This window comes from Dysidea avara, chromosome 3, assembly GCF_963678975.1.
Source record: "Dysidea avara chromosome 3, odDysAvar1.4, whole genome shotgun sequence".
In the NCBI taxonomy this organism is placed as follows: domain Eukaryota; kingdom Metazoa; phylum Porifera; class Demospongiae; order Dictyoceratida; family Dysideidae; genus Dysidea; species Dysidea avara.
Window position 1 is genome coordinate 46,978,076 of NC_089274.1, and position 27,978 is coordinate 47,006,053.

At 36.5% G+C, this 27,978-nt stretch overlaps 2 protein-coding genes across 2 annotated transcripts in view; both read right to left on the reverse strand.

Annotated features, from left to right (window-relative positions):
* Window positions 1-3,055: 3,055 nt before the first annotated feature.
* LOC136251323 (uncharacterized) overlaps window positions 3,056-27,978 on the reverse strand; it is an 86,660-nt gene continuing 61,737 nt past the window's right edge. Inside the window, exons 2-19 of the mRNA XM_066043759.1 lie at window positions 7,550-7,744; window positions 7,312-7,500; window positions 7,063-7,251; window positions 6,820-7,008; window positions 6,577-6,765; window positions 6,332-6,520; window positions 6,060-6,248; window positions 5,821-6,009; window positions 5,708-5,773; window positions 5,482-5,652; window positions 5,335-5,429; window positions 4,889-5,232; window positions 4,528-4,812; window positions 4,324-4,474; window positions 4,179-4,271; window positions 3,477-3,590; window positions 3,338-3,423; window positions 3,056-3,287 (exon numbers count right to left, since the gene is read on the reverse strand). Of these exons, the coding sequence (XP_065899831.1) occupies window positions 3,110-3,287; window positions 3,338-3,423; window positions 3,477-3,590; window positions 4,179-4,271; window positions 4,324-4,474; window positions 4,528-4,812; window positions 4,889-5,232; window positions 5,335-5,429; window positions 5,482-5,652; window positions 5,708-5,773; window positions 5,821-6,009; window positions 6,060-6,248; window positions 6,332-6,520; window positions 6,577-6,765; window positions 6,820-7,008; window positions 7,063-7,251; window positions 7,312-7,500; window positions 7,550-7,562 (2,919 nt within the window). The 5' untranslated portion in view covers window positions 7,563-7,744 and the 3' untranslated portion in view covers window positions 3,056-3,109. The remainder of the gene's footprint in view (window positions 3,288-3,337; window positions 3,424-3,476; window positions 3,591-4,178; window positions 4,272-4,323; window positions 4,475-4,527; window positions 4,813-4,888; window positions 5,233-5,334; window positions 5,430-5,481; window positions 5,653-5,707; window positions 5,774-5,820; window positions 6,010-6,059; window positions 6,249-6,331; window positions 6,521-6,576; window positions 6,766-6,819; window positions 7,009-7,062; window positions 7,252-7,311; window positions 7,501-7,549; window positions 7,745-27,978) is intronic.
* Window positions 14,064-16,234, reverse strand: LOC136251341 (uncharacterized). The gene is made up of 6 exons (XM_066043780.1): window positions 16,132-16,234; window positions 15,561-16,070; window positions 15,167-15,361; window positions 14,908-15,102; window positions 14,816-14,848; window positions 14,064-14,725 (listed from the first exon to the last, which is right to left on the reverse strand). Exons 1-6 carry the CDS (start codon window positions 16,193-16,195, stop codon window positions 14,373-14,375), a joined length of 1,350 nt encoding a protein of 449 aa, XP_065899852.1. The 5' UTR covers window positions 16,196-16,234; the 3' UTR covers window positions 14,064-14,372.

The following is a 27,978-nucleotide window of genomic DNA, read 5'->3' on the forward strand; positions in this document are numbered from 1 at the left end:
AGGGTGAACAGTGAAGTCAACTATGTTATCAGAGCTATCAGTCAATTTTAGATCAAGCACATTACCATGCTTATGAGTTGGACAAGTCACTAGTTGTTCAAGGTTAGATTTGAATATGAACTTACAAAAATTGTTTGTTTAGCTTTCAGCAAAGTGAAATCCGGCATATTAAAGTCACCAAATATTATTACTTGATTGGGCAGGGATTGTAAATAGTTAATTATAATCTAATCCAAAACAGCCAAGCTGTAAAAAAAGAGTGCGGCCCTCAGAAAGGCTATGGTGAAAAAAGATGTGAAATCCAAGGTGGCAGCCAAGAAATGGCTGTGATGGTAGGTTAATGGTAAAAATTATAATAACGACAATTCAGATGAATTTTGTGCCAAGACCACCACCTTGGATTTCACATCTTTTTTCACCATAGCCTTTCTGAGGGCTGCACTCTTTTTTTACAGCTTGGCTGTTTTGGATTAGATTTCACTTCTTTTTGTATTTGTATATCCCAAAGCCGGCCTATGGCCGGCTTTAGAGCTTTTTAACATATCATTTTTTGTTTGCCACAGGAAGAAGAAAAGATGAAGCAGGGTGATTTCTTTGTAGCTGAACTCTCTACAAGGTGATCCTTCTAGCTGATCTCTCTACCGGATGACTTGTTTGTAGCTGAACCATCTACAAGGTAACTTCTTCTAGCTGATCTTTCTACAGGGTGATTTGTTTGTAGCTGAATTCTCTACAGGGCGTTTTGTTTGCAGCTGAACTCTCTACATGGTAGTTTCTTTGTAGCTGAACTCTCTACAATGTAATTCTTCTAGCTGAACTCTCTACAGGGTGACTTGTTTCTAGCTGATCTCTCTACAGGGTGACTTCTTTCTAGCTGAACTCTTTACAGGTGATTTGTTTGCAGCTGAACTCTCTTACATGGTGGTTTCTTTGTAGCTGAACCCTCTACAGGGTGATTTCTTCTAGCTGATCTCTCTACAGGATGACTTGTTTCTAACTGAACATAGTGGAACTTTCTACTGGGGGATTATTTGTTTGCAGCTGAACTCTCTACACGATGGTTTCTTTGTAACTGAACTCTCTACAAGGTAACTTCTTCTAGCTGATCTCTCTACAGGGCAATTTGTTTGTAGCTGAATTCTCTACAGGGTGATTTGTTTGTAGCTGAACTCTCTACATGATGGTTTCTTTGTAGCTGAACTCTCTATTAGGTATCTTCTTCTAGCTGATCTGACTACAGGGTGACTTGTTTGTAGCTGAACTCCCTACAGAATAACTTGCAATGTAATATAAGTCTATAATGGAGTAAATTATAAACGTAGCTGAATGCTCTATTAGCGTGGCTGTTCTATTAGAGTATCTCGATCTCGCATATGCTTCACGTAGTTGGCTTTGGAATCATAACTCAGTGGTTTGTAATCCGATTCTTCTGTACTACTGCAAGGACTTTCTATGATAACTATTCCAGCTATACACCGATTTTCAGCTCACTGCTCTAAGCGGTGTGCCTGGTAGGCGTGAAAATTAATAGTTTTTTAATCATAAAAATCGATTGCGTAATTTTGACACAGGTTGGGTTTTGTGTCATATCTCAATGGCCTTTAACCGCTTTCAAACCACAAAAACGCACTCCTACGATAGTTACTCCATCTACATAGCAATTTTCAGCTCATTCCTTCAAGTGGTTTACCTTGTGGGCGTGACAGACCTTCGACCTAATTGTACGCAAATAATCGGTCATAACTCCATGAATGTTCATCGGATTCCTACCAAACTTGGTACTGAGATTCGCCTTAATGAGCCCTTGACGTGTGCCAAATTTAGCCCGATTGGAGCACGCATTCGTGTTTTATGGCGAATTTTGCAAAGTGTGCGAAAAGAAGTAGAAGAAAAAAACCCTAACTTTGGCCGCTTGTATCTCGGAAATGGCTTGAGCGATTTTCTTCAAATGTGGAATGTAGATTCCCCTACCTAGCCGACACTTCTGTAGCAAATTTGGTTTCAATCGGATAAAGAATCACAGAGCTACAAAGGTGTGAAAATCACGTTTACTTTCTTCCTGTAAATATACTCACGGTGTGGCGCGCCGGCTTCTTGGGCCGCACGACACACTACCGTGTGTCTTGATAAGTTCAATATGATATTCCACTGTGGCATTGGGAGGTACATACACCATACAACAGATTATAGCTGGCACTAACGATATAGAAACAGTAACAACCTCCGAGCTTGGAAGCTGTTCACTTGGAAACTCATGACTAACCAACAATCATCACTCCTCCAACACGGGAACCTCTATCTGTTCAATAAATTGTATACCCATGTGGCAAAATTTTGGAATCATGCACAGCATTATAATAACCATGTTTCAGACAGGCTAATTATTTTGAAATTTGAGGCATATATAAAACTTTGGAAAAAAATGAAAGGTTTTTTGTCAGGCTAGCGCTCCTACAGTTCTGCATGCAGACTTGTACCCCAGAAGGGAGTCACCTTTCCTTGATCAGCTTTTGGATATGACCATCCCTTGCTTGTCTGTGCAAATGTAAAGTTTCAGTATAATTACTATTGAACACTTTTATAGCTTCCCCAATACATTTTCTATTGATTTTATTGTCAGGTCTTTTGAGCATGATATGATTGGTAATTTTAATGGCACCATATCTAATATGAAATAGTTTGATTGAATCAAGCAAATAGTTTGGTGCTTTTATATATCGAAAAGTGAATGATTTTTTCATTTAGCCGCTCTACTAAACTGTCAACTGGATAATATATACAATCATAAGCAGTGGAATTAGATGAGATATAGCTAGTGGATGAAGATGGTAAATGAAGCAAGATGAATGTGTCATTTATAAATATATGTTTACCTTAACGTGCAACTATAGTAGAGTAGATGCATGGGCATGTGATTTTCTAGTCTTGAGAACAGCTATATAACATTTGTGGTGGCACAATTCATTCCCACATGCAAACAAAATGTGTCACCTTCACTGTATAGTTACAATAAAAAGGTCATATAATTTAATTCATTGCATTAGCAGCACACATAATTATATGTTCATTATACATATACAAGGGAGGCAGAATGTTATGTGTAATTATACTAGCTCTTATTACTGTATGTTAGTTGAAGGTCTTTATACAAGTTGAGACTTGTAGATATTTCATCTCCTAAATTAGTTTGTGTTTCTTCATGATCATTCTGGTAAAGGACTTCATCATCAACATGAAGCCTGTCCACAATTACAAAGAATTTCGGTCGCTTTTTTGGATCCATGTGCCTAGTGTGTAGATGCATAATACAAACACCAGAGTAAATTATATCCTTTACCAGCACTCAATCATCAGTTGGTATATCATTCTGGGACAGCCTGGAGGTGGGGGTAGTCTAAATCCGGTGCATAGTAGGTCAACCGTCTATGGTATATGAACTGAATTTTATTTCCAGAGTTATAATATATAAAACAAACCTTGTTAGCTGCAAACTCTTCAAACGGTTTATGACCAAGGCTCCATATTTCGTACAAAACACACCCATAACTCCACACATCACTTAATGTAGAGTATTTGTGGTAAAATAATGCCTATAGATAAATATTACATATTTTGTAATGCATAAGCATTCATATTATGTTATATGCATGTACAAATGGCATAGTTGACTATATGGCAACTTTTAGGCCTCAAGGTTACTTGCCTCCTACAAATCTGAACAAATTTTACATGCACAAACACAACATAAGACTAGTTTCAAAGAACATCTTTATTGACAACAATTTTTATAACACTCAGTTGCTTGACCTGTGAGTGATGTCATAGTAAATAGTTATGTGCGTACATAAGTCAACACTATTACTACAGTATTCCTGGTGCATATAGACTATTAAACTAAGTCAATAGGATAAAGTAACAAATTTTTCTTAATTTTTTTGTGCATAGTCTTCACAACATTATGTCAGGAGAGATGCACACAAACGATTGATCATAAGTATCTAGTTTTATTCAGCTAGAACTGCTGCGCAGGACAGTCCACAAGACCTTGTCCAGTTTATCAGAGCATATACATGCAATAGAAAATGTTTGATACTGCTGATGTAAGTGAGAGCATAACATAGCTGAACAGAAACAGCTTGAATTTTTAGGTGTTGATTTTACTGTTTGTAGCTGTTTACCTCAGGAGCAGTCCATTTGACTGGTATTTTCCCATCAGATGTTACATAGTATGTGTCATCTGAAACATCTCGTGCCATCCCAAAATCAGCAATCTAGATATTTTACACTGAGATACCTGATAATCATATAACAATTTCAGTATACCTTACACACATCATCACTTGATACTAATATATTCCTAGCAGCCAGGTCTCTGTGTACAAACTGTTTGTTAGCAAGGTAGTTCATTCCTGCTGCTATTTGTCTGCAGTAGTTGAGTAATTTTACTGAAAAGGTGTGGGTGTAGCTGTTACTGCTGCAATATATGTACAGTTTATCAGCAATTGATGAATATAATGGTGACCTTACTGATGCTTAATATACAGTATATGATTTCGTAGATCTCCCTTCGGCATATACTCCAGTACAATCATCATGTTTTCCTCTTCAGTCACTACTCCATGTAATTGTACTATGTTGTTGTGGAGAAATTGGCCCATAATGGCTGCCTCTCTCATAAACTTTACTCTGTCTGATTCTGAACATTCTGAATTGAGTGTCTTCACTGCTACTTGCATAGTACTACTAGAACCATCAGTCCATAGTCCTAATCTCACCACACCAAACTGGCCAGAGCCAAGCCTTTGCAGAATACTACGAATACAAAGTACAAAACGAGTCAAGTGTATACTCATCCCAATCCCAGCAAGGACAGTTACCAACCACTTACTTAATATTACTGCTGTGTATTTTTCTAAACTTCATCTTATTAAACCATTCATAAATAACTGTTTTGTCATGGCCAGGATCTTGATAAACTGTTTGATAACTTAATACAGAAGAGTTACTACTACTCAGAGGTAAATCATATGGCTCTGGAATATTTGCAAGACTTAGAGGATCATCGAGGTATATGTATTCTGGCTTTCCTAATAACTGTTGATTAACATCCTCTGGTAGGTCATACTGAGGGACTGCTTCATAGTCTGTGTGGTCCTTTAAATTTCCATACTCTGGTTGAAACACATGTTGTCTAATATCAGATATTGTTATAATAGATTCTCTTGTCATTGTCTATGAAAGGAATAGCATATAAATGATTGTACAATCTATGTAGGTACTATATAGCTTGTAATTACACAATTACATTTAGTCATTTAATCATGCATGGCTTACAGATGGTTTCCATTGTGATATGGTGCTGTATAAGTTATACTCTGTTTCGTGTGTAGCATCATCATTAGTTGTAACATATAACTCACTTGTATGGCCTAACAAAGTAGGTAGGATATGTGCATACATATATAGCTCAGAATTTCAAACCTTGTGATTCTTGTCGCTTAAATGAACTTTTACGTCTCTTGTGACACACCACAAATAACAAGGTGACTATAATTAATGCAGCAACAATGATGATAATGATAGCTGCAATAATCCCTCCAATTATTCCTCCTGTGCTATCTCCTGAATCTGTTCCTTCACCTAATGCAGGCACTAGACAAGATTGCACATGACTATACTCATACTATCTTAAACACTTAGTACATACCACTGGGATGTAATGAAGGTGTGATCAATGATTGAGTTGGCTCCAAAGTGGTAGAATATTTTGAAACTGTAATAAGATTGTGGTAACATGGCAAAAGAATATATAGTTTATACCATTTGTGCAATAGGTGTCAACTCCACTCCAGCTCCCATCACTTTGACAGGTCCTAGTGTCACTACCAGTTAGTTCATAACCAGTGTTACATGTGAAACTACAACTGTCTTCATAGGAAGGAACTCCATCATCTCCCAGTGAGCAATCAGTTGTTCCATTATTAGGACAAGTAAGAGATTTGCAGGGAACTATTAAACAACATTCATATAAACGAGTACACTAAGATACACATAGGTACCTCTTCTACACATGGTTGCAGTGCCACTCCAGCTCCCATCGCTCTGACAGGTCCTAGTGTCACTACCAGTTAGCTCATAACCAGTGTTACATGTGAAACTACAAGTTTCTCCAATTGAAGGAGTAGCATTGCTTTCAAATTCACAGTCAACAGCTCCATCAAGTATTTCATTTATTGTAGGGCAGGACACTAAATACATGCATAACATCGTAATATTAATTTGCATTACAATTTTAGAATCATACATAACAACGAAGTATTATTTAACATACTTTTTTGACAAACATTGTCAATGTTACTCCAAGTACCATCACTTTGACAAATCCTAGTATCACTACCAGTTAAAATATAACCTGCAGCACAAGAAATTTTGCATGTGTCTTCATATGAAGGGATTCCATCATCTCCTAGTGAACAGTTGATGTTCCTCCCATCAGGACCAGAAAGAGATGGGCAAGTAACTATGTAGTATTTGTATAATCTACGTAATTTTCTAATAGCATGTTTATTCATTTACCTCTTCTACATACATCATCACTACCACTCCAGTTCCCATCACTCTGACAGGTCCTAGTGTCACTACCAGTTAGCTCATAACCAGTGTTACATGTGAAACTACAAGTGTCTTCATAGGAAGGAATTCCATCATCTCCCAGTGAACAAGTGATCATTCCATTATTAGGGTCAGTAAGTGATGGACAGGGAACTAAAGAATTCAGTATTATTAATTAGTTCTAGCATGATTTTAAAACCACAGTACCTCTATCACACATGGCACCACTACCACTCCAGCTCCCATCACTCTGACAGGTCCTAGTGTCACTACCAGTTAGCTCATAACCAGTGTTACATGTGAAACTACAAGTGTCTTCATAGGAAAGAACTCCATCACCTCCCAGTGAACAAGTGATCATTCCATTGTTAGGGTCAGTAAGTGGTAGACAAGGAACTAAAGATAGCAGCAATATTAATTGGCTCTAGCATACTTTTATAACCACGGTACCTCTATCGCACATAGCATCACTACCACTCCAACTTCCATCACTCTGACAGGTCCTAGTGTCACTACCAGTTAGCTCATAACCAGTGTTACATGTGAAACTACAAGTGTCTTCATAGGAAGGAGCTCCATCATCTTCCAGTGAACAAGTGATTGTTCCATTAGTAGGAACAGATAGTGATGAACAGGGAACTGATTAACAACACAAACATAATATGTACTGATATACATTAGATGCACATACACACATACCTCTTATACACACACTCTCAGTACCACTCCAGTTCCCATTACTCTGACAGGTCCTATTGTCACTACCAGTTAGCTCATAACCAGTGTTACATGTGAAACTACAAGTGTCTTCATTGGAGGGAACTCCATCATCTCCCAGTGAGCAAGTGATTATTCCATTATTAGGATCAGCAAGTGATGGACAGGGAACTTTAAAAGTCCAATTGAAAGTTAATAAAATATGTATTGCATATTTTACCTTTCCTACACATGCTGTCAATACCACTCCAACTTCCATTACTCTGACAGGTCCTAGTGTCACTACCGGTTAGCTCATAACCAGTGTTACATGTGAATCTACAAGTGTCTCCCTCATAACCCACTCCTACTCTACCAGAACTACATGATGTTATCTCTCCATTGGATGGTGTTGATAGGTCATCACATCGAATGTCTGCATACCATTAGTAAACATAATAATTATAGTGACTGATATGTGACTGGATTTGCGAAAAGGGGTCTTCCACACTATACATCCACTTCTATGAACTTGAAAGACCATAACTTTGGTTTTGAAAAATTATACATAGCTGAAACTTCTTCGTCCGTTAACCTATTATCACTGACTAAATTTCAAGTCAAAGCTTATACCAATCTGAAGTTATGAGTCACTAAAGTAAGTAAATATAATTAGATGTGTGTGGGAGACCCCTTTCACAAATCTGGTCACATATACAGAAACAGACAGGTGGATGGATGGATGGATGGAAAGATATGTACATATTAAACAAAACTTACCAAACATTATTGCAACTAATGGTTGATGCTCATTATCAACATTATCTGCATTAGAAATATCAATGATATTCATAGAGCTAGCAACACTATTGCTGTATGCAGTATATCCACTGGTTTGAATGCTCCATACTAAACGTCGTGGATCTGCTGGCTGATGGTATCCAATGATATCACCAGATTGAAATTCAATTTGTTTGCCATCACTTAATGATACATTAGCCAAGTAATAATTTTCTCGAAGGTTGCCAATAAAGTCTCCTCCTGGTAGTTGAACTTCAGCAGTCTTGTTATATACACTGGAGCTAGGAGATGATGGATGCCACACTTGGAAGAGGGGAAAATCAGTAGCAAACCCAGAAAACCGCATACTAACTGCAACATTAGTAATTCTTCCGTTGCAGTTAAAATTAGCATCTGGCACAACCACTTGTCTTCCTTGTTGAACTGTTACCTCTCCAATTTGATTAACATCAGGATTGTTTATGCAACTCTGACTATCAGCTTTAAGAAACAAAAAGCATATTTGGTGGTAATCATCACTGTAACGTGCTAATCAAAGTACTCAAAAAGCCACTAGATTTGGCATTAGCATTGCAAAGGCTGCCCCTTCAAAAATTGTGTATCATTGGTGAGGGATGTATCCTCTGTACACTATTCAAATTCTAGAATGATTAATTGCTCTATGGTTAATGTCAGTTGTGTTCTCAAAACCTATTATTTTTTCTAACATAAATCAGAATAACAAAAAATTAGATTACCAGGTTTTAACCCCTCTACATTTCAAGAATTTACAGGTATGACTCTGTGTATACATTCACATAGCTATAATTTCACTCAATCACTACTACCCATCAGACACATAATACAAAGGTTTGATGATGTATAAGAAAAAGGAAATAATTAATCCAGATTCAACAGTATACATACATTCATGACACACACAGCTATATGCTAACCTGACAACACATTCAATAACATTATCACTGAACCAAATAGAATATTTCTGAGAATTTTGTCTGCCATTCTAGCTTCCTATAGTGAGGAAACCATTAGCAATCAATGAGCAAGACAATCAACTAGTCACAAGAGAAGTCATACGAAGTGTATTAATTAGTGATTTGATCTTAGGATAGCTATACAAGTTTGATTTCATTAAGCTATTAAAGCTTTTGTTAGTAGTTATCCACAGCATTCTATGGTGTTTGAAAAAATGTTCCAGCATAGGTATGCAGTGGTCTGATACTTATAGCAGCATGCCACTCTACCTGTTAGCCAGGCAGTCGTATGTTAGTATGTGTAGTCTAGTAGCTAATTTTCCCGAAATTCCCTTGCCTACACTGTTAAAAATAAAAAGTAACCACCACTCTGAAGAGTTCCCAGTGTAGGGAGGATTTAACACCCCATGGAGAGTAACCAACATTCTGAAGAGAATAACCATTACTCTGAAGAGTAAGTGACACCACCTTCAGAGCATGTGTTACTCCCCAGTTACTCCTTTAGAGTAATGGTTACTTTCCAGGGGTGTTAAATCCTCCCTACACTGGGAACTCCTTGAGAGTTGTGGTTACTCTTCATTTTAACAGTGTACCACCCTCAGCACAGATGGCAAGTGTGCTGGATACAAATGAAAGACACCCTAGCTGGGGCCACTTTTGCAAGGCCAACGTGTGTTAGTTAGCTCATCAGTGTTATGGCTAGCTGACTGTTCAAGTAGTCATAGCTACGTATGTAGTTTGTGAATTGTATAGATAACACATGACTACTGGTTTAAGCTACTGTATATACGTGCTAACATTTAGCTACAGTATCTAAAGTGTATAAACTTACACGTGGAATCCGAGTGTCTACAAAATCGAACTTGGACCAGCTAGCTAGCTACGTCAGCGTCCTGCCTCAACTTGCTTGGTGATATCTTTAGTAGTGATAGTAGTAGTAGAGTTTATCAACGATCCATTCACAAAGTGTACAACACAGGAAACTGACTTTTGTCGGTAGGAATCTTGTTGTACGCATGCGCACGAATGTGTCTAGACCAGGCTGTCGGTATGACGCAAAAAAATTGTGTTAATTCGTGTAAGAAACGTGAATCTTTGAAGACAAAAGTGTGAAAACTGCAAGACTTGGAATAGCCGAAAGATAGATATTTATTAGTCACCGGCTATCCCACTAGGGAGGCTACTGAAAGCCTGTGTAGCAGGATTCGACACATTTGTAGTTCTGCTTGATCAGTTCGAAATGATTTCATTCACATGCCCCAACATTATTTAAATAAAAATGCATAGTCTGTTATGGCCCTTTCCCGAATTTGTAGCTAATGGAACAAAACTGCACAATTCTGCTCTTAGTACCTTTAACTGTCGCCACTAATCATCTAGTTGCCTAAAATGCTATTTCTCTTGAGAAAATTTCACTTTTCTTTATAGCTGCTTTCTCTGAGCTCAACTCAACTTGTAGCTACCAGGAGAAGAACGGCTGGGGCCGACTGGTTTTGAGTTTAAATTATAAATCAAATCAAAATCATTATGTAGGTCCATCTGTAGACAGCTAATTCTGATGGCCACAAACAAGCAGGGAGTTATATAATACGTATGCTATTATTGGCTTTTAGAAATGAGATAGATCCATGAGGAGGAGAAGGAAAGAGAATCACACGATTCACATCCATAAAAGCTCTGTAGCTACAGACTATGCCATTGTATGATCAAACTTAGCTTGAAACTATTAGTCTATTCACTGAATGATGTACACTGTAGCAATGTGTACATTGTAAACAAATGCATTCTTTGAATTGCTAAACACCAGGAATGTCAGCTAAGGTATTACCAGCTTTGATCACACGTTCTGTTCTATGAAACTGATGCTTTGAAGAATTTCCAGCCCATTCCCATACTGGTTTTTGATTTTAATGCAGCTAGTGCATCAATTAAATCCCAACTAGCTATAGAGGGATAATTATAGCACTTCTTATTGTTTGCTTTTGGCCATATCACAGTTCTTTTTATCGGTTCACCATTGATTCTTTAAAGTCCAATTTTTTTTTGTGTAGCTACTTGTTTGTTTACTTTTTGCAATAACATAATTCATTACTGATGAACCATTGCATACTGAATGAATGGCACCAAATACATTATAAAAATTAAATGCCTAATGTGAGTGCTGGCTATTACGTAAATACAGAAGCACAAAGTGGCCATTTCACTTCAGTTTCAGCCATGTTCCATCTGTTAGCTACAGCAATTACAAGCAAAGAACAGTACCAGTGTGAGAAACATTTCTGTAATCAATCCAGAAAAATAAAATATTGAAGCCATGCCACACATTACTGCATATCAACATCTCTGCAGTTGTAGAGAAAGAAGAATAAAGGAGGGCAACCGTAAGTCCAAGATTCAAACACTGTAGCTGCTGTGGTTACTTGATAATGTCTCAGCCGAAGCAACATCAAATGGTGAAGAAATCTCTAGCCTGTAGCCTATTTATAGTTGAGATATGCTTGGCTAAAGGCATCAGTTAGTTATTCAGGCAGTCAGTTAATAGAAAATTCAATTGTTTTTTAAATCTCATAGAAACTTGTTGAAAGGCTTTGGGGGTCACTCTGAATACATTCATGAACTTATTCATGCCTTACGAAAAAGTGAAGGTGATTTTTGGGTGATATACTGTATATTTCCAGGCAAGAAAGAAAGCCCAAACCTCCATAATCCATACTATATAGTATTACCATACTGTATGGTAATTATAATTGTTGTAATTAATGAGGTTTGTCATTGTTAACAGTGTTTGCAAATGTATTAAAAACTAATTGGCAAAATCACAATAGAATAGTCATTTTTATAAATGTATGTAAAATACTAATACGTATAACACTAAGCAATATAATATGTGACTGGATTTGCGAAAAGGTACCTTTTCCACACATTTGACATACCAACAAACAAAATGATGTAACACTTGACTCCTTGTGCTGATTAACTTGCTCTTAGTATCAACATGTAGCCAGATACTGTGGCTACATTCAGTGAAACTTTTGAGCAATTATATGCCATGATCAAAAAGTTATGAAGCTTTAAAGTTCCAAAAATGGGTCACATTTTGTGTGTGAAAAAGGTACCTTTTCGCAAATCCGGTCACATATATGTAAGACAATTTAACTTATAAGAAGTATACATGTGAATAAAATATATGTAACTATGTAAACAAGTGCTTAAATGCTGCATATATGTATATACGTATTACATGTATATATGTATGTATATATATATAGTTTGTCTTAGATGAATGCTAACTTAGAAGTGCGGTTTACCCTTAGTGTAATTTTACTGGACTTAAATAGAAAAATTCAAATTATTAGTAAACAGTTTTTGCTCTGTATGAGTGTTAATTGGTGTTATCAATAGCACATTATCTGCCAATGGAAGAAGCCTTCATGGTATGTTTAGGAAGGTTTCACTGAATAACAGACATCAGAAAAGTACTTTTGAGGCTAAAAGCCTAACTGTCACTTATAGTATGGATCACATAAAACACATGATAGAGAACTCTATGTGGATGGTGATTAGGTTATAACAACTGTCAACTACATACACATACAAATACGCATGTAAGGTGACAGCATTAATGAAGCATTTGCTTCTTTAGATATATAGCACCGTGTATTATAGCTAAAACATTGGTATATAAGAGTTTTGTATTACGCAAACAATTCTTAAAAATAAAGAGGAATGGTTACTGAGTTACGTAATTAATGAACTGTTGGTACAACAAAACACTAATAAAAGCATTTAAATTGCTTTTATGCATTTCAATAACAAAGTAGTAAAATGACAATTGGCCTTGTGAGTTGTGCATGTGTGTATGACTGTATTTGTGTGTGTGTGTGTGTGTGTGTTGTGTGTATGACTGTATGTGTGTGTGTGTGTGTGTGTGTGTGTGTGTGTGTGTGTGTGTGTGTGTGTGTGTGTGTGTGTGTGTTGTGTGTATGTGTGTGTGTGTGTTGATACCAAGCAGCAAGTAAATATTATAAGGCATGTGTGTTGTCAGTCTTAATGCTGCCCACCACTTAGTGGCATGGGTAGCTGAGTAAGTTGAAGTGTTAGATATAACTAATCAACAGCAGTGGGAGCAGCATATATCATCCACTACAGTGAGGGGAATGTTGGGAGATAGAAACCATCAGTAATAACCCTATCATTATCTCACCTCACTAACTCCCAATGATGACAAATCAGCTTGAAGTGCATCACTCCATCTCTTCCTTAGTCCATGAAATGAACAAGCCTGAGGTAGCCATCCAAAAAACAACAACAGATCCTTGGTTAGGCATCCTGCATGCCAAATATCCAACCACTCTAAAAGTCTAAATGCTTTTTCCTTAGCTTTGTAGATGGTGTGATGTGTAGTGTCTGTCAGAACATTTAAAAGGAAGAGAGACAATTACCAGTGCAAGAGCAAAAGTGGTGCTCTACAGTGTTTCTCATACCAGAGATTGTAAAAGAGATGATAACCATTAAAAGATGCTGGTATAGCTATTCACTGGTGACTTTTCAAGAATAATAAATGCTTGATTATATACATGTAAGAATAAAAGGTAATATTTGCCAATTTGGCTATAACTTTGTGTAACTAATTACTCAATTAGCTGTACTCCTTTTTCCCAGTTTTATTGGTTGATGCTTGTAACAAAAGATAGAGATACTGCAATAGAGCAGCCAGCCATTCTAATAGAGACTAGTAAAATGCTATGTTTATAGCTTTACCTGGGGCATGCCACCAGATCCCCCAAATACCATGCATCTTCCTTGTGTGTTCCAAACTCTCCTGTATAGCTTTTAATTGCCTAATTTAGTCCCTCCACTTTTTGGCTTACTCCACCTACCCTGGTTACTGTATGCAAAACGTTTACCAGGGAATCTTCCTTGCTGATTCATTAATGCCACACTAGGGTTTTGTACTTAACTGGCAGCTGATACCATGTGTACGCAGCATAATTAACATCCAAGAATATATAGATACACACAATGTTGCTACAAAATATGAGTAAAATAGGTGTGCTTTTAATTACAGTAGCATGGCTACGGTGTATGTATACTGCTGTGAAAAGTAGGATAATTTACACAGTAGTAAAATTATATAAAGTACTTCAATGTATTTAAAAAAAACAACTATCTTAAATCAATAAGAAAATTAAATGTACAGTGCAATGACACTTGTTACTAGGTGCAAGTGTGATATAGCTATTCACTGTATTATCAGTATTACCATACTTACATTTGGATATATAATAGCTACACTGTAGATCCATTATAATTCAAATTGATGCAGTTCAATGTCATAGCATTGTTGGTGTTTATCAGACTTGAAGGGTTTGCCTCTGTATAGACTGTAGGGTTGACTGTGTCATCATACTCATGGTCACTAATTTCATTGCATGATTTGGTAGTGGTAAAATAAGATGGGTTATCTTGAAACTTTACATTCAAGTTCAAGTTGTCTATGTCAAGTGCCGGTGCTTTTGCAGTATTTGCCAGCCGTAATTTTCTTGCATGATTAAATTGCCAAAATAACACACATGTCAGTAGTATTATCACTAGCATTATTGTCAGACTTGCTCCAGTGATGATTGTAATTCTAATGAGATCTGTAGTTAAAACACAAAAAGTTATGTACTGTAGCTGCAGTCATTCCATCACAATGATTTTATAAATAAATTTCTTATATTGCTACTTACTAGAATTTTCCTCTGTTGGTTCTTCAATAGGTACTATATACAAATTTAATGGTAACTTCACTTTATAACTACGTATGCAAGAATAATTTTACCTTCACTGCAACTACTGTTGTCATCTTTTCCTGACCAACTGCCATCACTCTGACATATTCTTGTCTCATTGCCAGTTAGCTCATAATCAGTGTTGCATGTGATAACACAGACATCACCAAAAGAAGACAATCCATCATCTCCCAATGCACAATTGATGTTTCCATTGTTAGGAGCAATAAGCGATGGACAAGACACTAAGTGAAATTTAAGTGAAATTTATGTGAAACACGCATGTCACCTAAACAACTAAAAATGTACCTCTTCTACACATAGCATCACTACCACTCCAGTTTCCATCACTCTGACAAGTCCTAGTGTCACTACCAATTAGCTCATAACCAGTGTTACATGTGAAACTACAAGTGTCTCCCTCATAACCCACTCCTGTTTGTCCAGAACTGCACAGCACAATTAATCCATTAAAGGGTGTCAATAGGTTTGTGCACTGGATATCTACAAGAATACAGATGAGTATGCTAGTACGTATATAGTGGAAGGTTTTGGCAGAGGGATGCTTTATGTAGTCACTACAAAACTATAGGGCAAATGGCTTTGGGTATTTGGAGGCAAGTTGATATAGCTGCTCTATCTACCACTGTGTTTTATGTGACAAAACTTCCCACCACAGTGAGTATGTGTATATATTCATTACCATAGCTAGTTTCAATCAATGGTTGCTTCTCGTTATCAACACCATCAACATCTTCATCAATGTTGAAGCTACTCAGTGGAGACCGAGTACTGATAGTATAAGTAGTATAACCATTAACGTCAACACTGCTTACACGATAACGTGGTGATGGTGGATGATAATAACCAATAATATTTCCTGGTTTAAATGGAATCCTATCGTTCCCACTGAGAGTTACATTTGCCAAAAAATAACCATTTTTCTGAGTAATGTCATGATCATTTAGTTGATATTGTCCTACAATGATGTACAACTGTGTGTTAGTTCTTGATCTTTTCCAAACTTGAATGTAAGGATGAAGTCGATTGTCATTTTCATAATCATATAAACTAACCATAAAACCAGTTAGTCTGCCATCACAGAAAAACTGTTTTTGTGGAACAATTGCTTGTCTGGAAGATCTTGTTCCATCATTTCCTTCTCTATTGACATTGATTGTGTCCATACACTTAACTGCACTGGTGTTTCCAACTGTAAAATATATTATGCTAGCTTAAGGATTAAGTGGTAAGTATAATTTATATACTCTTACCTGACCAGCAAGATATTAACATTATTATCAGCAAGTAATCATAGAGTACTACACCAGGATCCATTGAAACAGTGTGATGATTTATACTGCAGACTACTGGTAGCTAAAGTGACCAAATGTACAGCAGTAGAACTGTACCAGCTTTTATACTGCATATCTAGTCTATAACTACATAATCGCAGGACAAAGATACATGCATGTTTTCATAGCAACATTACATACTTGATCATTTATTTTTTGAAAACACAGGAAATTGTTAATTGCTTTTCCAGGCACACCTATATCCCACTTCTTGTTATTACTCAATGCTGTTGGTACAGTGTACCAGTTTTGGCTAATAATTATTTCATAGCTGGCGCACATCATCCATCTTTGGTAACCAACTGTAACTGTTTCCAATTGTGTATTCACTTGTCTTTGTGAGCAGTACAAGTTGAATTGGGTTAAAGTCTTGCATGCCAGAACTTATGGATGGGTCTGGCTCTTGTAATCATATGTAAGACATTTAGGATGGCACCAAGAAACATCAGTTTTAAACTAAAGTCGTGTGAGTCAGACATCATGTATATAAACACAAAACAGGAATGTGAATTAAAAGGACAGCATTTTGCAAAACTATAAAAATCAGTGCTGCCTCCTATTTCTGTTTTGTTTGATACAAATTATTATGCTTTTGAGCCGGCATGGTTTGCCAATGTTTCATCTCACCAAACTTTCCTACTATCAGTACACCATTTTAAGAATCCTCACATGCTGGGCATTCTGTGTTAGAGTGACAAATTTGTAGACATGAAAGCGTATGTACATATGTGTTAACAAACATTAATTTAAAGTGCTGTATTTATGATCATGAGTACACGTGTATGTGCTTGTAGCCATTGCTAAACAACAGTTGTCGTGCATTATTGCCTATAATTAACTCGGTAATACTTGTCTTTTATCATCCTACGTATATACAGCCTGTACTTGTATTAATACAATGTGTAGGTCCTGATAATGGGATTTATCTCTAAGGGCACTGCTTCAGCATTGCCACAGGATGATACATTCAACTACATCGGAAAGTATAGCAATTTTTAATAAAGCTAACATGTTCTTTGAGCTATGCTGAAAGCCTAATCTGCATATAATCATGTAATAAAAGTGTCATTAATAATCACTTTGATATCACAGTACAGTAGGATTTTAAAGGTGTATAGGAGTGTTCTCTTCTGACCATATACAGACAAGCCACAACCAAATATATACATGATATGAATGTGCTGTGTTTACACAAATGTAAGAATTCAGTTTATAGTTGGGAAACCATCATGTGAAGTGTTGCATAACACATGATGTTTTATAGATTTTGAAAATCTTTATCAATCTCCACAGAACAACTATAAGTATCACCTAATATACAACAAAATGAGTTATCAGGTTTGTATGCAAAAGCCAGGAATGCGAATGTTTTAAAATTCATTAGAGCTAAGAATTACCTTTGCAAGCAGTTTGCTACTTTTAAATATGTTAGGTAAATGTTTCCCAACAAGTTACTCCAAATGACCGCTATAACAATAATGTATACAACTTTCAATGTGTACAACACAAACCCATACCTTTGACACACATGATACACTTACCTGTTTGTGAGATATTATCTAACATTGCATAGACTGATCATGACACATAGTAATATGATGCTAGTGCTATGATACTTTTATGGGATATACTCTCACTAACAAGAGTACTGCTTACTGAATGAGATACTTTATCTACACTATACTCCATCAAGACAAACATGTAGACTATACTACCATAGCTTGAGCATTAGCTACTCATTATCGGTTATAATAATAATAAATACTTCATGGAGCTATAATCATTTCGATGCTACATAGCACAGTGATCTGTTTTGTAGTCTTCCGATATACATATTATGAGAAAGACCAAAGTCTGCAACTTTCCATTATACATTTCCAACTTGCTGTGACAATTATAGCTACTTGCCATACAGTTTTTGAGCAGCTAAATCTCAATACACTATTTATTGAAGGAAGATATTCGTTGGCAACTTCTTACAAGCTTGCTGAGATCCTAAGAGGTATATAGATCACATAAAGATTCATTGTATGATGGTAACACTATAGTTTGACTGTTAAGACATTCCTTTTACATTTGGTTGCAACTAAAGTGACTTGCATGTAGTGCAACCAAGGGTATGTGAACCCTCAAAACTTGTTTAGCAGCAAACAACATAGAATATATAATGAATGCCATGGGGACATTTAGCAAAAAAAAAGGAAAATAGAGCTGTATACATCGTGATATTATACTTACGGTAGCAGTTTATGTAGTTCTGGTTTGTGGCTTAGAGGAACGGGCATGGGTGAATGATCAACTAGTCAAATATCTTGTGCTTTGACCCTTCAGTTGACTGTCAAGGATGCATAAGGTTATAAAATGAACATCGATCAAGATTTAACATTCCTCATGTGTTAAACCAAGCACTGGGTACCTATCCTGAAATGGGTATGCCCCTTAAAGTACAGAAACATGGGTAATCATATTCACTGATATTCAGTTGGAGCCCAGTATACAGACAACATACATGCATATCATTCATAAATACAAAGTGACATATAGATAAGCTACATTGTTAAATCATAATATTATTTTATGAAGACAAGCTGGTTGCTTCAGTCACAGCTGGTGGCAAAGAATTCCAAAAATTAGCCAGCTCCACTAAAAAAATCCAAAATTGTTATTAACTCTTGGAACAAATAATCAGTTTATGTTACAAGTAACACACACCCTGTAATGTCCTTTGAGTAAGTGAAGATGATTTTCATTGTATCACAGTAGACTCAGAAATCTTTATAAACTTATGAAACCTCCAACATTTAAAGTATAAGAAAACAGAAAGCTTGGCAATGGTAATCTTTTAGTCTCTTTGTAAGTTTTGCAGAAGTGGAACATCACACATCACAGTAGTTAAACAGTGATAAGACAAAAGTATAGAACAGTATCACAGGTGGTAATGCCCCATGATGGATGATGGATGGAATTCTTGATCTAACTCTGAAAACTATACTATAGAAACGTTTAGTGACAAAGATAATGTGCAGTCATTAATAACATGCACTGATTCAACCTGATTCAAAACTGTACCTGACCCCAATAAAAGGTTTTACCAGGTTGTTGGCTTCCAATAAGTGTAACAGTAGACTTCACAACATTTAATCATACACAAGAGCCACTAAGCCTTTGAGCCACAGCATTTAAATCAAACTGCACACGTACCTCCGAAACACTTAGTTCTGAGTGGTAACTCAGCATCATCAGCACAATCTAGGAATATGCGCTTAACAATTGAAGGCAATTTGGCAAATCGCTAAGTGTAGCTTTGTACATCAGATTTTATTATTATTATTATTAACACTTTACAGTGACCAGCACTGAAGGTCTGACAGCAACATGTGCTGCAGCCTTAGGATTACCTAACCTAATTTCAAGGACTTAGACCTAATGACTTAACTTACTGACTGAATAAGGTGTAACAGAAAAGGGACCAAAGTAAGGAAAAAAATCCCTCCAACCCCAGGATTCGAACTGCAGGTCACCCAATGTCTAGTCAGGGCCACACTCAGTCTTCCTCCAGGAGGGATGGATTTTCTTCCTTAAACCTAAAGTATTTATTATTAGCACTTTACAGTGACCAGCACTGCTGCAGGTTCAAGGCTACCAAGGTCCAGTCACAAATTTTTTCTCCTTTCTCCACCTTTTCAAACACACTTTCTGTAATAACTTTAAACAGGCTGTAGGACCAGGTGTCCTACAGACCTTTAGCACTTGTGCTGTAATAAAGTCTTAATAAATACATATTAAACAAGTATATTATAGTGTTGCTGTGTATGTGTTTGTAATGTTATGTATACTCCAGTATGGAAGAGAACGACTTTGCCAAGTGCATCCTATGACTTGTTACACGACTACCTCTCACATCGGCAACAATGAGTTTTTGTTAATGGTAGTGTGTCTGATACTCTGATTATAGGGCACCGTTATGTTAGATACATCCCCGAAGCACACAAGTCGTAACAGTGCCCCAATCAGACACACTATACCATTGAACGAAACTCATTGTTTTTAATGTGAGAGGTAGCCATGTAACAAGTCATAGGATGCACCCTGAAAACCATAATACTTCAACTCAGAACATAGCTAAGGCCAGATCTAAAAACATGGCTCCAGTATATTCACCTTAATCAACCACTTATCCGTTACATTTAACAACATATCTTGAGCAAAACCCTGATTGGATCCTACATGCCGTAATGTTACATAATCCCCTGTTCATCCATGGCATGATATAAACTATCACTAAAGAGATTTTCAAAATAACAACCATGTAGTGTACACAAGGGAAGGAGAAGGTAAGGTAAGAGGTAAATATGTCAGACAGATTTTAGGCAATGTGTGTTTTTGCATATGCGCATGCACTCAAAAAATGTGTTGCTTCAATTATTAATAGGCTAGCAATGTTTATTTTGTTGTGAGGAATATTAGAGTACTGTTTGCTAATGGCAGAACGTGTTCACAAAGCTGACAGCCCGATTTTTACAATTTATAACATTCTTGTGGTTAAGAGAGCAAGTTTAATATAAATAGTGTAGTTTTAACCATAAAAGAGCTAGTTAATACATATCCACACAAAAACAGCCAAGCTGTGAAAAAATGGTGCTGCCTTAAAAAGCCTGGGTGAAAAATGTTGTGAAATCAAAGGTGGCGACCAAGAAATGGCTGCAATGATGTTAATGCTAAAAAAATTTAATAATGGCTGTGTGCATTGTTAAAATTTATTAGCATTAACATCATTGCAGCTACTTCTTGGCCGCCACCTTTGATTTCACAACATTTTTCACCCAGGCTTTTTAAGGCCGCACCATTTTTTCACAGCTTGGCTGTTTTTGTGTGGATTTCACTCCTTTTTGTACTTTATAAGGCCCCAAAACCAGCCTATGGCTGACTTTGAGGTTTGTTTTTACTCACATTTCTTCTTTTCTATGTAGATACAATGATGATTACTGAAGACAGACTTATAAATGTATTTCATTGCATGATTTAATTCAATATTTGATAATATTATTGTAATACTCTAATAGAGTACGCATTTTTTTGAGGATGAGAGTGTCCATGATAGCACATAAATATTATGGTCATTATGCTTCGTGAGAAAAGTATCAAACCTGACATATAGTGCCATCGCATATTTGACTTTTGGTGACTTTTGTGCCCATTTATACATTGAAAATTCATCATTTTAAATCTGTCTTAATCTCCCTGAAGCATCATTTTATGCCATTAAAGCATGGCTTCAAATTAAAGGTCTTGTTAAAAGAAAATATTTGGTTTCCATTTGAAGACAATAGATAATTTTCATTCCAAAGTTATGATCTGCTCATGGGTAATTTACACCCCTAGGGCAGAATTTTATGATTAATAAAATGATCATAACTTTGGAGTGGAATAAGCTATTGACTTCAAACAAAAGTCAAGTTGTTTCTTATATTAACATCTATAATTAGTATCATGTTTTAATAATGTAAAAATAATGCCTCAGGGAGATAAAGTCAAAAGTGACAAACTGCAACAAAGGTTAAATCTGCAATGGCACTAAATCAAAAGATGATTGTCATTACCTTTCTTTTGTTAAGAACAAGTGCTGAACGTCTGTAGCCTGTTTAAAATTGTTAAAGAAAGTATGTTTGAAAATGTGGAGAAAGGAGAAAAATCAATGAAAGGACCTGCAGCTGGGCAGACTTGAACCTCAGTGCAGCCATCCAATTAACGTTTGAACATTTACAGGAAAGAGTCTGCCTGGCAGTCAGGATGTTTTGTCCTTGTCAATTTCATGTATATGTATTTATAGGAACTTTAGAGAGTGACTTATTTTATCTCAAAATACCCCATGTGGAACCAAATGGACATTAGTTTATTTATTAAGACTTTACAGCACAAGTGCTGAAGGTCTGTAGGACTTATTTGGAGTACAATCCATATAGGAAATGATGCAACTTTCACACCATGCCGCTCTACTAACATATCTAAATACGTACACCCCAAACCTACAAACATTTTCATCCTCTTTAAATAGTCCTTCCCATCACTACAGTGTGTTGAGTTATAGGATCAAAGGTTTGGGCAAGGGTCGTGATGGGTGGCACAGTGACACTATATTCATTTTGAAGATGCAAGAGATATACACATATGTATATAGTAATTTCCCCTGAAAATGTTTAGCTGTACTTATGTTCTACTAAATACATGTCAGTGTGATTGTAATGATATTTCTAAATCCGGTCACACATGTGGATACAGAATTGTGTGCTAAGTAGACATTGTCATGTGACAGTACTTGATGTAGTACTTCATGTCATCTGTACGATTACGTACATTCATATTGAACTTCAAAGGAGGAAATTCAAAATCGCAATTATTAATAGACCACACACACGCACGCACGCACGCATGCACACACACACGTACGCACACACACACACACCAGCTAATGTACATGTAACATGATGTATAGGTAACAGGTATGCAAAATTATGCAAGAAGTCTTTGAAGAGTATAGTACCATATATGTGCAAACCATATGAGACATAGTAATTCAATATTACCATGTTTAAGTAGACAGCTGCATGTAAAGTGATACACAGGTGCATGGTAAGGCTTACTTTAGGAAATACGGTCTTGTTTTCTTGTTTCCTCTTTAGAACTAGACATAGCTGTGACTTGACATCACCATGACACATGAATGATCACTGATATGGCTTCACCACACTTGGCCACTGAAACATCTGTCAAATCAGGAAACAATTATATGTTGAAATTGTTAACACTAGCAAGCACTACATAGGCATTTTTAATTCTTTTATGGTTCCAAAACATAATTATGGCCAATGGACTTAAAAGTTACATTTATGTGTGAGTGTATGTAACAGTGTAAGTGTGCATATGTAGTGGGTGTGTATCTCTGTTGTATGTCTCTGTAATATGTGTGTGTGTGTGCATGTGCACACATACCAGTATGATGGTGTCTGGCACACCTATGTGTGCAGTATGTAGTGTGTATACTTGTGAGAGTATGTCTATACTGTATAGCATTGTAAAATTGTATAAATATAGTTCTCTCTTAGTACAAACATCCATGACAATGTGTCAAATAAACATACAGACAGGATATTGAGAAAAAAGGAGCTGTTACTTACACAACAGTCAAGTACTGTATGCGAATTTCCATGCACATTCCATGTCTGTAGGTCTTGATAGCAACATCATCACCTTTGGAATGCAGTAAACAATCCTAAATCAAGGTCTATTAGTGTGGACTTTGTTATTAAAAAATCCAGTAAGTCATTGATCAAACATTAATATGAATGCATTCAATGCAATATCAGCTTTATCTTCTGCTGATGACCTCTCCATTCGCACAATTTTATGACCAGTGGCATACACAAGAAAACACTACTGTTTCTCACTTTCTAGATGCAAAAACATAATAGAGTAATAAAAGAACTCTGATATTCCTCTCTATTCAGCATTAGCATATTGGAAACTTCAGTGAGGGTTATTAGTACATCACATACCATAGACATAGGCTTCATTAGAATGTCACTGTGCTTTGTAGCACAACTAGCTCTATAGACAGGTAGCCACAAGCTGCTCCATTAGTATTTTTCTTTGGATATTTATATTTTATTTATAAGAATGATGTTTGTACACATTTTTATCACAATTAAGAGGGCTTTTATGTAGTCCAATGCATGAAATAAACAGCATACTAAAAATGGTTTTATTGTGTGAAAATTTGAAATCGCTATACCCATGATCTGTGCATGTTTATTTAGTAAATAAATGTACTAAATAATTAAATTTGTGCTTCGAAAACTGAATCCTCTGTACCCATCTGGCTTTGGAAAATGTGTCTATTAACAATCACTCCACTATATTGTCATGCAAGCAGATTATTAAATAATAAATGCAACTATAGGAACTACTAACAAGCAGTAGAATTTGCTGCCACATAATATATTCTAATAGAACATACACATGAATAGAAAGGAGACGAAGTTCATCTTTTGTTCTGCATAATTCTGTACACATATATAGTTGTATAAATGATCTGACCCCTTTCTAATACATAGCTGCTGTAGCTAATCATAAAGGAACATTACTCTTAGTATCCGTATGTGACTCACAAAAATGAAGAAAGATTTAAACTTGCTGATGCAAGTTTTATTTCGTCTACATCAGTGGTAACCTTGTTATGTACTAGGAGTCATTCACAGGACATCTTTTGGCTTAGCAATGATGATGATGTGATAATATTCCTCAGATGTTGTATACAGAAAACAGCATTGATAAGAAAAAGTTTATTATGGCTAGTAAAAGTTTACGTCTGCTATAGAATCAGTATACATGATCTCAATACCTCCGATCGCTTTGAAAACAGGGTCCTATAGTATTGTTAAAAGTCAGCTCATAACCAGTATATACTAGTACTAGAGTTACAAGCACAGGCAACAGAAACATATGAGAATGGGCTCCACCTTTATCGGTCAATGTTTGCAACAGAAGATCGAGGTTCTCAAATAGAGCAGTCAACCACTTTGGCAGAAGTCAGATATTTAACATGATGACTGATCATCTGAAGTTCAGAATGCTTAGCAGTGGACAGATTAAATATTCAAACACACATCAGTCAATAAGATTTACAATGAAAAATATAAACTACAGCAATACAGCCTCCCCTGTAAGGTAATCATTGTGGACTAGGTGCTACAAATACTGATCAGCTATATAAAGCATACAAATAATTTATCTGCTATATAAACTTATACTATGACATTTATAGGACAAAAAAAAAGTTTGATCTCAATAATTACATTGTTTAATATTAATGCTGTCAAGAATCACATTTTAGTTGTGCTTGGGTGCTACTAATTTGGTCACTTCAGTGAAGTGTCTTATTAAAGAAGTGGTTGTTAAGTGAGGTTTCATTTCAGCATTTGATATTTGTACCCTACCTTATGTATGTCAATGTGAAACAACGAAAATATAATAACCCTCCAACAATGTGAATAGATACATTATTGATAGGTCACAATAAAATGTTCACAGTTATACACACGTAGATTAGGCATCAAACTGAGAGTTACCACATCTCAACTAGCGCACAAAATAAACACTGTACATAGAGGGTGTGGATTTCTCTGTTAATTTACATACAGTTATTACTGTATTATAGTATACTGGGATTCAAATATAATTAAATACTTACTTTTATCTGTGCATCATCACTACCGCTCCAGCTCCCGTCAGGCCCTAGTGTCACTACTAGTTATGTATAATCTAAACCAAAACAGCCAAGCTGTTAAAAAAGAGTGCGGCCCCCAAGGTGAAAAAAGATGTGAAATCCAAGGTGGCGGCCAAGAAATGGCTGTGATGGTAGGTTAATAGCAAAAATTTTAATTACGACAATTCAGATGAATTTGGTGCCGACTCCTCCAATAGGATTCAGCACCAAATTCACCTGAATTGTCGTAATTAAAATTTTGCCATTAACCTACCATCACAGTCATTTCTTGGCCGCCACCTTGGATTTCACATCTTTTTTCACCTTGGGGGCCGCACTCTTTTTTTACAGCTTGGCTGTTTTGGTTTAGATATCACTTCTTTTTGCATTGCAAGCCACAAAGCTGGCCATATGGCTTTGATGCTTCTTTTTAACTTGTAAGGAATTGTGGAAGAAAGGAAGTAATTGTGCGTATAGCTTTTGTCTGATGAAATATTTGTATATTTAACATTGAATGATGATTATCACATACTGTAGTTAATAAGGTGACTTCTTACATAACTGAACTGTAGCTGAAACTCTCATTGTTTGTAGCTGAATTCTTTTCAGGGTGATTTGCTTCTAGCTGAACTCTCTACAGGATGATTTATTTCTAGCTGAACTCTCTACAGGGTGATTTGTTTGCAGCTGAACTCTACATGGTGGTTTCTTTGTAGCTGATAAAACTCTCTACAAGGTGACTTGTTCTAGCTGAACTCTCTACAGAGTGGCTGAACTCTCTACAGGGTAATTTGTTTGCAACTGAACTCTCTACAAGATGATTTGTTTCTAGTTGATCTCTCTATAGTGTAACTTGATTGTAGCTAAACTCTCTACAGGATGGTTTCTTTGTAGCTGATCTCTCTACAGGGTGACTTGTTTCTAGCTCATCTCTCTACAGGGTGAACCTGTTTCTAGCTGAACTCTCTACAGATGATTTGTTTGTAGCTGAACTCTCTACATGGTGGTTTCTTTGTAGCTGAACTCTCTACAAGGTGATTTCTTCTAGCTGATCTCTCTACAGGAGTAGCTGAGCTTTCTACAGGGTGATTTGTTTGCAGCTGAACTCTTTATATGATGGTTTCTTTGTAGCTGAGCTCTGTACAAGGTAACTTCTTCTAGCTGATCTCTCTATAGGGTAACTGGTTTGTAGCTGAACTATCTGCAGGGTGATTTGTTTGTAGTTGAACTCTCTACAAGGTGATCCTTCTAGCTGATCTCTCTACAGGATGACTTTTTCTAGCTCAACTCTCTACAGGGTGATCTGTTCATAGCTGCACTCTCTACAGGGTGATGTTTGCAGCTGAACTCTCTATATGGTGGTTTCTTTGTAACTAAACTCTCTATAAGGTGATGTCTTGTAGCTGATCTGACTAATTGTTTCTAGCTGATCTCTCTATAGAGTTATAACCTTTTCTATAGAGTTATAACATGTTTGTATAGCTGAACTCTTTACAGGGTGGTTTTTTGATTGGTTACTGAACTCTCCAGTTACATGTTGACTTGTTTGTACTACAGAGTGACTTGTTTGTAGCTGAACTCTCTACGGAGTGACTTACTTGTACGTAGCTGAACATTGCATAAAGTAACTTGTTTGTAGCTGATCTAGATGAACTCTCTACTGGGTAGCTTTTTTGTAGCTGAACCCTTTATGCAGTGACTTGTTTGTAGCTGCATTCTCTACAGAGTGACTTGTTGTCTCTACAAGGTGACTTATTTATAGCTGGATTCTCTTCAGTGTGACTTATAATGTTCTGAATCTCTACAGCAACATATTTGTAGCTGAACTCTCTACAGGGTGACTTGCTTGTAGCTGAATTGTCTATAAGATTAACTGTTTGTAGCTGAACTCCCTACAGAATAACTTGCAATGTAATATAATTCTATAATGGAGCAATTAAGTTATAAACGTAGCTGAATGCTCTATTAGGATGACTGTTCTATTAGAGTATCTCGATCTCGCATACGCTACACGTAGTTGGCTTTGGAATCAGAACTCAGTAGTTTGTAACCCGATTCTTCTGTACTACTGCAAGGACTTTCTATGTTAATTATTCCTGCTACACACCGATTTTCAGCTCACTGCTCTAAGCGGTTTGCCTGGTAGGCGTGAAAACTAATAGTTTTTTTATTCATAAAAAATCGATCGCGTAATTATGACACAGGTTGGGTTTTGTGTCATATCTCGATGGCCTTTAACTGGATTCCTTTCAAACCACAAAAAGGCACTCCTACGATAGTTACTCCATCTACATAGCAATTTTCAGCTCATTCCTTCAAGCAATTTACCCTGTGGGAGTGACAGACCTTCGACCTTATTTTATGCAAATTATCGGCCATAACTCCATGAATGTTCATCGGATTCCTACCACACTTGGTACTGAGATTCGCCTTAATGAGCCCTTTAAGTGTGCCAAAGTTCAGCTCGATTGGAGTACCCATTCGTGTTTTATGGCGGATTTTGC